The sequence below is a fragment of the Perkinsus marinus genome, assembly GCF_000006405.1.
Source record: "Perkinsus marinus ATCC 50983 genomic scaffold scf_1104296932410, whole genome shotgun sequence".
In the NCBI taxonomy this organism is placed as follows: Eukaryota; Perkinsozoa; order Perkinsida; family Perkinsidae; genus Perkinsus; species Perkinsus marinus.
This window is the reverse complement of record NW_003215453.1, coordinates 435,627-445,501: the sequence shown is the minus strand read 5'-3', so window position 1 is coordinate 445,501 and position 9,875 is coordinate 435,627. Positions and strand designations below refer to the sequence as shown.

Genomic DNA, 9,875 nt, shown 5'->3' with positions numbered 1-9,875 from the left:
ACTTTACCTAGCGAGCTTACTCAAAATAGTTAAGACTGTTAACAGCAATGGTCCGGTCCCTGCCGGCGCGACGAACAAGCACGGTGCGACTGGTTCAGTACGAAGACGTGGTGAGAACTTGCCTTTCGATTCGGTAAGTCTATTGGAGGGGATGCGTGAACAATATGGGCAAATGTGTGCATGGTCAAGGATGCGTGTTACCCATTAGGGAATTTAGGGACAATCGATTGTTTTTTGAGCTTTTCAACTTCCGTGTTGAAGTAAGGAGTTACTTACTGGGAAACTGTACTTCAACACTTGGTTTGGTGCACGGAATTTCTCTTCCCTGATTTTAAACTTATCCTAATGCACGGATAAAATATTCGGATTCTGAGTGTGCCGTAATGTGTCTTGCTGTTTTCAGTCGGAAGTGGTAACAAAGTGCGTCGTCCAGCTACTGTTGATCGATCTGGTATATAGAGTTTTCTTTCGAGAGCACTACGACAAGGTTCCATCTGGAGCCGTGGAAACCATCTTGGATGCGTTGCAGCTCAGTTTCAAGTAAATGGAAATGAACATTTTACGAAAATTGAATCAATTCTGACTCAGATTTGCTCATTCGTTCAACGTCCGTCTGGATATCAGGGAGAGGCTGAAGAAGCTCGGTTTTATGCGGGATATGAAGCAGTTACCAGGATTGCTCAAACAAGAGCGTGAAGGTATGGCAATAGTTGAGATGCGGTTTTCACCACCTGAGTGTATCTAACCCCTGGAGTTTGACAGTGATAGCGTTAATGATCATAATTGTACGAATTTGAGTTTTTGCCGGAGTGCAGTACTACTAATCGTTTGGCCACTCGGATGAATGCCAGTATTGGAGTGTAGGTGTAGACCTAGAACTCTGCAGCTCTATTCCTATGCTGGCAGTCAACCGTCTCTATGAATTCTTAGGATTTGACTGTATGTAGGTTGAGCTTGATACACCCGGAAAATCTTCTTTAGTTGATATTGTTTGCCGTTTCCCGAAACTTTGTTGACGATTTTTGGATGTTTTGGCTTCGATATTTCACAGGTATTTGTGTGTACTTTCGGCTGTTGGTGAAGCTTTATTCCACAACGAGCTCCCCAGAATGTGCTGAAAAACTGTCGCAAGTCAGCATGGACGTGGTTTCATCACTTCAACGGAAAGAAAAATTCCTCAAGACACCGCAAGAGGGCGGTCTTGGCACGCCAAAGGCGGCTGATCCGATCAAAGTTATGGAATTTGAACGCGAGGTGAGTATGACAATTTCAGTGTTTTAATGGATTTGATAAGCCGACCGGTGAGATGATTTCTTCCCCATGCGTTACAAATCTGTAGTGGTAGAAAATGATTGCCTCGAAAGGATATATATTCTGGCATGCTGAAAACGCAGCGAGTTTGATCACGAGGAAATTGAAAGATGCAATTGCTCATTGGGGATGCCCTGGATTGTGTCCAGTGTTAGAAAATATGTGCATGTATTCTGCATATACGGTCGTCGTCCGTCTCTCACCGAAATTGTGTTTTAATTTCATTATTACTATGTGTTAACGAGGCACTTGGCCTGCAGGTCGCGGGGTTGATCCCTCTGGTGTCCGATGTGATCCTCGCCTCGCTCATGGACCTATCGGATGACATGTTTGCTGAGAACTGCGCTGAATGGATCTTCCCTATGCTTAGCGATCTCATTCTAGTGGACGATCGAGGGATTCGGAGCAAGGTGAGTTCTTGGCGCATACCCCTCATACTTATGCTAGTTTGGGGAGAAAGGATTTGAAAAGGATGAGCTCGCACATTCTCAAGCACGAATTACTGTCCTTGGGGGACTCTTTGGTATTCTTAGGTTGATTGCTAAGAGCTCGAATCTGAGTCCATTTTTACGCAAATAGTTCATTCTTACATTCCAACTGGAAAATTGCTCGTATATTCCTTTGTGATGATAGTTGAATACGAACTCACTTGAGACACCAAGTTCGAGCTGTGTATCCCAGTGTGAGGGGTGATGATTATCAGATACAGCAGATAATGTCAACTAAGGTGAGAGCAGTCCTCAACAGGGGAACACCTCAGTCCTCGTCATCAGCAGGCCATCAGTGAGGTTTGCTGTCTTTTTATAAGTATTGATATCCCATTACCTGTACTGTCACTTTCAAGCTCTCTTGCTGATCGTGGTGTGCCTTGAGTTGATGGGGAAAATGTGGCATATCGCCGTGGACCAAAGATCCTCCTATCGATAGGATTGGAACACCCTTGAGCTGTGTGATCCGCCTCTGATTTCGTTGATCTTTCTTTTTTCCGACCTCCAGGATTGTTCCAGGATGTCTGAAAATACGGCTCGCATCGCTATGATGGTGGAGTGAGCCAGCATGTGGTGAGCTAGATCATCTAGCCTAGATGATAGATTTGATATCTTCATCGACTCATGTTCAACTTTATGATCTCTCGCATTGACAGCGCGGCATTGTTTTGGGTATCGAGATTTCTATGATTAATAATATTCGTAATCGTCTGCTTGTATTATTACTCATTGCACTTCCTCTCGGAATATGCTCAATCGTGTTGGGTTTCACTTTCTCAACTCAAGTCGTAGTTCAATAATTCCCTTGGTCATCGTCTTTCCTGATGGTTTGTATTCGCCCCGCGGTCCTGTCTGACCTCCCTGCCATGCAGGAATGTAACCTTATGTGTTTGCCCGAGAACTATCAGGTGCGAAAGTGAGGTTGTAATTGGGCCATAATAACTTTCTTCAGATGAAATATTATTTCTATCACATATTGAGCTGGCCTCAATTGCTCTACGTCGCCGAGGATACTGATCGTAAAATAGTTGGATATGTGAGAAGCTCGCTGTCAGCGTTCGTCTTGCAGGGGAACTTTCTAATCGATGCAGGTATTAGCGAAGATGGAAGAAGACGCCGGGTCGGAACCCCCTAATGGCCACATCACGAGTCTCGCTGTGCTCAGGTGGGTGCACTATAGACTATTTTTTTGAATTGTCCCACTATATATCACATTATAGACCCAAATTATATCATAATCCCACTAGCTACTCCTGGGTTCACATATCGACTCTCTGTATCTTTAATAGAATCTCCTCGACAATATCGTTCTGATAGGTTACCTGTCATAGGTATTGTTGTTGTCGTACCATACCTTTTTTCAGGTCACACCGTAAGCTTGGCATCGCCACGAGGCTCATGAAGGCCGCCTTGAAGGCGATGCACGAGACGTTCGATGCGGAATATGTCAGCTTGCATGTAGGTTGCCTAGTTCCCTCGACTGAGAATAGTTTATTGATAATCATCGTGAAGAATCTGATGTCGCAGGTCCGAGTGTCGAACACGGCAGCCCTCACTCTTTATAGAGATACTCTCGGCTTCAAACAACACGATCTCGATAAGCAATACTATGCGGATAAGGTGCGCCTTTATCTTCGGGTTGGATTCACTGAACGGTCGTAGTAGATGGGATAGCCCATTATGATATCATGATTTCATGACAACTTTCCTGGCGGTTGAGGCAGGAAGTATGCAACGCATGATTCCCGCCTCAACCGTCACGAAAAGGCCATTTTTGTGAGGTCATCGTCTGGGTTATGGTTAGCCTTCTCGAGCCGGTATTTGTACCGAAATCCTTGTTGCGATAACACAGCAATTTTGATAGTCAATTTTGATCGCTTCAATCGGAAGCGACACGGGACGAATCGTTTCATATGACGCATCATTCATTTTCACTACAGGAGGATGCATTCGACATGCGTAAATATTTGACTACTGCAGTGCCCGAAGCTGACAAAGATAGTCAAGAGGAGAAGAAGGCAACTGCCGGAAGTAATCCTACGCTGACTGAGGTATATGGTCAACACGTTCTGGATCTCTTAATTACATGCTGATTTTCTCAGAACATTCCTGGAGACGCTGCGGCGAATTAGTTTTGATGAAGCTACGCAAGGAGGAAAGCTGAATTCAGCGATATTGGCATTGACCTGAGGCTATAATAGCCTGGCTATTACGTTGATCGTCTGTTTCTATCCTATGGATACACAATTGCGCTCTATGATTTGCAGAGAAAGCGAGTTTTCTCGTTGGGGATGTTCAAGGATCTACGAAGAAGAAATCATCATTTCTCACCTCGGAGAGGCAGTCCCGTTCGGGTTCATATGATAGCGTTAAACGGAACCGTTGATAGGCCTGACTTTTCTCATGATGACAGTCAAAACATCGATATAGGTTAGGATGGTGTTTGCCAACACCTAAATAGTGACGGATAGCTCAGATGATGTATATCTTGACTACGCGCTTGAGTTGTGCGTGACCGTCGTGAAAGTATATCTTGCATCGACGAACGCAAAATATACTTTGAGAAATCAAGCTCGAATGTCTAGCCGAATTTCAGCAGTTTGACATTCTTGGATGAGCGCTTTGAAGGGGATTAGGAAATCTGATGGTGAGAACAATCTGATTAAAGAGTGTGAGATGGGTCTGATGTGCCTACGAATCATTCCTGTCGAAAAAAGGAGAACCTGCTTCTTCAACTCCAACAACGTTGGTAGTCACGATGCTCCGCATCATGCCGCCCATGATGATATGAAAGGGTGAAGGTCGCTTCCCACTTGAAGTGATCTTCCTGTAGCACTTGGTTCGCCCGAGTGAAGGCTTTTCCGGATGGCCACTCGGTACTCCTGCTATTGTATGCGGAGCAAGGTCTGGCACTCGGCCACTTCTGAAACCTCAGTTATATCGAGGTTGCTACCGTGGACGTGCCTCTGAAGTCACCTTGCGCGGTCCTCACAATGTAATGTAAAAAGTGTGAATTCGGTGGCGGTCGGGATTCCACGTGTCTTAGTGTCATAACCGACGGAAAAATAATAAAACTCGTTTCTAAGAGTTCATTCATTCATGTCATCTACTGTCGATAGACTATTAAGTCGAAGATTTATGGCCATAAGTCTCTCACAATGGGAATTTTAGATCCCCCCTGTGAGATTATATCAGCTCTATGAGAGCACATTATGAGTTCAATTGGATGGTGTTTACAAACACCTCGAAATAATAGCTGGAATTTAGAGACATATATCTTCATTATTACGATCTCACATCCTGCTTTCCCGATGACATCACGACCACAGGCTTCTCCAGAAACAGATGCCATTGATGTGAGGTGGAGAACTTCTCTGATAATTCTGATGGACACATAGGAACGGCAGTGAGAAACCCCACGGGTTGATAGTAAGGTTGATACCCAATTCCCTTAACTATGCCCTTCACGATGAGTACGACCAATGGTCGTACTCAATGAGTACGACCATTGCTGCGGTCGACCAATACGAGACAGTCAGTCTGACTTTTCGAGTTTTCGTTACAGCTATTACGAACAGTTTACGAACAGTTCAGCAAATATACATCTTCTGAACTGTGCGTCATTTTGATCGGCCATGGCGATCGCGAGAGTAGATCTTGTGCTTACGTATGGTCGTGGCACGATGCCTCACCATACGGGACAAGATCTGGCACATGGCCACTTGCGAAACCTCAGTCATATCGAGGTATCTAATGCAGATACGTTTCTGGAGTCATCCGTGGTGCTATGGACAATCTGATGGAAAAAAGGGCAAATTGCGTGCCGGTATTAATTGTACGAGACTGATTAAAAAATAGTAAACTACCACTCCGTCGGGAATTCACCTAGTGCTTCCCTGGTGCCATAACTTTGGCGAGAATTTGATAGGATGGTGTTGACCAACACCGTGAAATATTGACGCACAGGTCAGAAAATATACATCTTCTGAACTGTGCGTCATTTTGATTGGCCATGGCGATCGCAAAAGTAGATCTTGCGCCTACGTATGGTCGTGGCACGATGCCTCACCATACGGGACAAGATCTGGCACATGGCCACTTTCGAAACCTCAGTCGTATCGAGATATCTAATGCAGATACGTTTCTGGAGTCATCCATGGCGTTAATGACAATCTGATGAAAAAAGGGTAAATTGGGTGCCGCTAAGGATTCTACGAGTCCGACTAAAAATGGTAAAATTGCCACTTTGTCGGGAATTTACCTGGTGTTTTCCTGGTGGCATAAACTTAGCACGAGTTTGATACCAGCTTTTGGCCTCTGCAATAGCGAACACAAGAGGCATGCTGCTCAGTCCCGGTTGTATCACTTGTTTCATTATCCAGAATACATTAAGGCTGACCCCCAATTTTCTCAGCAATTTCCTTCACGATGAATCCGGCTATGGTGTCCACCAAACCTTTCTGAATTCGAACGCTCGTCTACACCGCATTTCCAGGCCTGGCAACGAGTCCAGATGCAATCGTTGCATGATCATCATGCCATGATGCAACGATGCACTGACAACTCAACAATACACACATACATGTGTGAGGAGAAAGAGCTCAGCCAACGGACAATAGAGTTTGCACTGTACTATGCAGAATCATCATGTGCTGTGAGATTGAGTGGCTGTTCTTTTTTCTTAGGATTTCCGGGAAAAACGGAAGGCGAGCTCTCATGACCCATATTATCTGCCGAGTAACTTGATAAAGACCGGTCACCGATCCATCATCAAGGCGAATGCGTCGATGACTGGCATGACTAAGATAGCAACATGACGATGGGCAACGGCCATGAAGCAGCCATGAAGCTGGTACTAAGAGCTGTTAGGGATCTCTATTGAGGAACTTGGAACATCGGAAGCGCTCTCAGCAACTATAAGATAGGCTCCATATTATCGAGTATCAATGATCATTAATCTATCAATGGGTTCATTGATGATCCACGTCCAGAATTTGCACTGTGAAAGTTCCAGGATGGTTCCTCTTCTGAATCATATCAAATTGTGACTGCGAACTGCCTTATTCAAAGAAAGGCAGCCCTATTCTAAAGACCGCGCTGCTCATGTAGTTGCACGGAATATCACTGATCATCGTTCTTCAATCATTCGAGGTAGTGATGATATGATGACTGTTCAAATTAGTCCTCGTTCAATTATTATTCAATCCATGATCTTACGAGGGATAATTTGTTGGCGAGCGAGAAATATTTTGCGCTGAAGAGTGATGCCGCCGCGGCTTCTCTACCGAAAGGTTGTTAGATGGCACATTTCCTCATGCGCGCCCCTAAATTCCTCGCTCCGCGCAGCGTCGAAGGAACCTATTCTGAGCCGAGTCGCCTCCGATGTAGTGGTGCAGCAGCATGAAGGGCGTGGAAAGCCTCTCAACACCTTCGATGGCCATCTTGGCACACAGTGACAACTCTATTAACTTTTCGTCGATAAGCAATAGCAGAAAGTTAAAAACTAAAATGCTTAGAAGAGCTATGATCACAGATAACCGTCGTGAGATGGTTGCTGCGTATAATGCTCCTTTAGATGATAATACTATTCAAACATTAGAAGAAGTGAGAGAAGCAAGCGCTGATGATGTAAGATTATTTATAACTTCCATAACACCAGCTGAAACTTCTGAAGCTGCTAATCAAGCCAATCAATATCTGTATGTTGGTTTTAATATGAAATTATTATTCAATTTTACGCATAAATACAAAGAACTAGCGCAAATCAGTGATGAACAATATAAGAAAGATATAGTTGAAATGTGTTCTTTAGCTCTACTAAAAGGAAATAATTTATCCAAGATTACTGAAAGAATCAATGAGGCTGCTAGGATTAAAGTAAATCAGTTCATACAGCGTTATCATCTGAGATCTAATGTAAGAAATAGAAAATTTGACATTGCTTTGACCAGGATCCTCAGTATATTCTCTCCTATTGCATCAAAGTTGATGGTATCTACTAATCATAAGAAAAAGAGGCCGGCATCGGCTAGCAGGAAATCGGTGATGAAGGCCATCTACAATAAATGGGAACGACGACGTGAGGGACAAGGTAGAACCGGGAAAAACCTGGCTAGTATACGGAAGTTCTGCGAGGATCATTCAGTCAGGCCTCACTCTGACGAAGAAGCCTATTGCGTTAGGTATGGGACTAAGACTGGTACGTACTTTGTATTTTCATGCCTCAAAAAACTGTTGGAGAATACGCAGGGAGAAAACTTGGTGCTTACCTGCGACCACACCGACGGCCTGAGCTGGTTTAGGCTGACAGCACTGGTGGTAGGCACCCTACATCCGTCGGGCCAATACAGACCGGTATGTTTCGCCTTAACCAACAATAAGAAGACCGCGTCCGCAGCCGCCGTCTTCGCCTGCATCAGGTAGCAAGCAGAGGCTCTTGGTGTTGCATTTCGGCCGACAACGATTCTGGCAGACGGAGCAGAATGCTTCACGAAGAGAGACCACTGGTAGAGATTAGGAGATTAGAACCATAGGAGATTTTCGCCCTTAAACGCCCAGTTCAGTCTCACTGAGACTGAACTGATCATACTGACAGTATGATCAGTTCTGTCGAGCGGGGCGGCTATGCCACTACTCCAAGACTTACATGATGGTACAATCGGATGTAAAAACGAATGACATTACAAATTTTGTAATACAAAATCATTTTAGTCGGTACGGCTGGAGTGGCGGCGCTACGAAGTCGGTACGAATCATTGACGTCGGTACGGCGCTAGTCACAGGACTGGTAGTTGAAACAATATGGTCACAGGACCACTAGTTGAGGACCATTAGTAGAGAAAGCATACATACAGGTGAGCCTGATAGTCAGAAGTAGTCGTGATTGTCAGTAGTAGTCGTGATAGTCAGTAGTAGTCAGTAGTAGTCGTGATAGTCAGTTGTAGTCGTGATAGTCAATAGTAGTCGTGATAGTCAGTAGTAGTCGTGATAGTCAGTAGTAGTCGTGATAGTTAGTAGTAGTCGTGATAGTCAGTTGTAGTCGTGATAGTCAATAGTAGTCGTGATAGTCAGTAGTAGTCGTGATAGCCAGTAGTAGTCGTGATAGTCAGTAGTAGTCAGTTGTAGTCGTGATAGTCAGTAGTAGTCAGTAGTCAGGCAGTAGCTCACCCGGGTGGTACCTGGACTTATTTGTAGTGGTGAATCTCAAATCATATGCCTATCGCTCTACGTCCTCCAGCCAGGCGTCAAGAGCAGTGTGGACCTAGGAAGGAGACATTGTTCTCACCACATACAACACACCCCCAGTAGTACCGTCTCTTCCTCGGTTCAAGCGAGGCTACTCAGTCAACCTTCGATTCACAATGCTCACGGGCGGTGAGAGCCTTTCTGCATAATCGCAGCTGAGGGAGAGAGTCTACTAATCCATTAGAGGTAGATACTACATCCTGAAGGAGGTCGAACCCCGCGGCAACGTGGTATCCACGACATGCAGTCGTCACCCTGGTGAGAACACGAGACTCCAAAATTTCTCTCGTGACTAGAGTGGTCCACCGTCCAACCTAAACAAATCAGAGTCAGTGAGACAATCTAACGAGCTCCCGCTCTCCCGGATCGTGTGACAAACTGCCACTAGTGGGCTGTCAGCGTGATCGGTGTTAGCCAAACGATATATGCCATAATTTCCACGGTGATAGTGGTTACACCGACTGAAATGATCAAGAACCTCTCCAAGACAGAAGAGTGACGAGTCGTGAAACACGTTATGCCGTATATAGCTGGCATAAAGTTATCCGTGCTAGTAGAGAGAGAAGGAAATTTATACTTGAACTCCAGACTGGAGTCTCCAGTACGATAGCGATAGCGTAAGTAGCTAGAAAATATTAGCTTTCAGTAAATGATGCTGTTACGTGAGTATGCTTTAAAGAGTTTTAGCGTTCTCTGCTTCCAATACCTCCCGTAGCGAACGTTCTCGTTTACATATTTTGCACCCCCATCTACAACTTTTGGATTGTGCAAACTTATCAATGTAGCGGTATAACCACGTGAAGACCCCTATAGTATAGGGCCTATACTGGC

The 9,875-nt window shown here is 44.8% G+C and overlaps 2 protein-coding genes across 2 annotated transcripts in view; both read left to right on the top strand.

Moving 5' to 3' along the window:
• The window catches only part of Pmar_PMAR022337 (protein transport protein sec7, putative), a gene marked incomplete at both ends in the record, with an annotated part of 2,895 nt that extends 797 nt beyond the window's left edge, over positions 1-2,098 (top strand). The window contains 6 exons of the mRNA XM_002785545.1: positions 30-133; positions 404-540; positions 589-698; positions 1,052-1,254; positions 1,572-1,721; positions 2,015-2,098. Coding sequence (XP_002785591.1) covers positions 30-133; positions 404-540; positions 589-698; positions 1,052-1,254; positions 1,572-1,721; positions 2,015-2,098 — 788 coding nt within the window. The remainder of the gene's footprint in view (positions 1-29; positions 134-403; positions 541-588; positions 699-1,051; positions 1,255-1,571; positions 1,722-2,014) is intronic.
• A 525-nt stretch (positions 2,099-2,623) lies between these two features.
• On the top strand, positions 2,624-3,931 carry Pmar_PMAR022336 (N-acetyltransferase subunit ARD1, putative; the record flags this gene model as incomplete). Its single annotated transcript, XM_002785544.1, has 7 exons — positions 2,624-2,707; positions 2,752-2,835; positions 2,891-2,964; positions 3,164-3,257; positions 3,327-3,419; positions 3,740-3,850; positions 3,902-3,931. The coding sequence occupies 7 exons, from the start codon at positions 2,624-2,626 to the stop codon at positions 3,929-3,931; spliced, it is 570 nt and encodes a 189-aa protein (XP_002785590.1).
• Between the last annotated feature and the right edge of the window lie 5,944 nt (positions 3,932-9,875).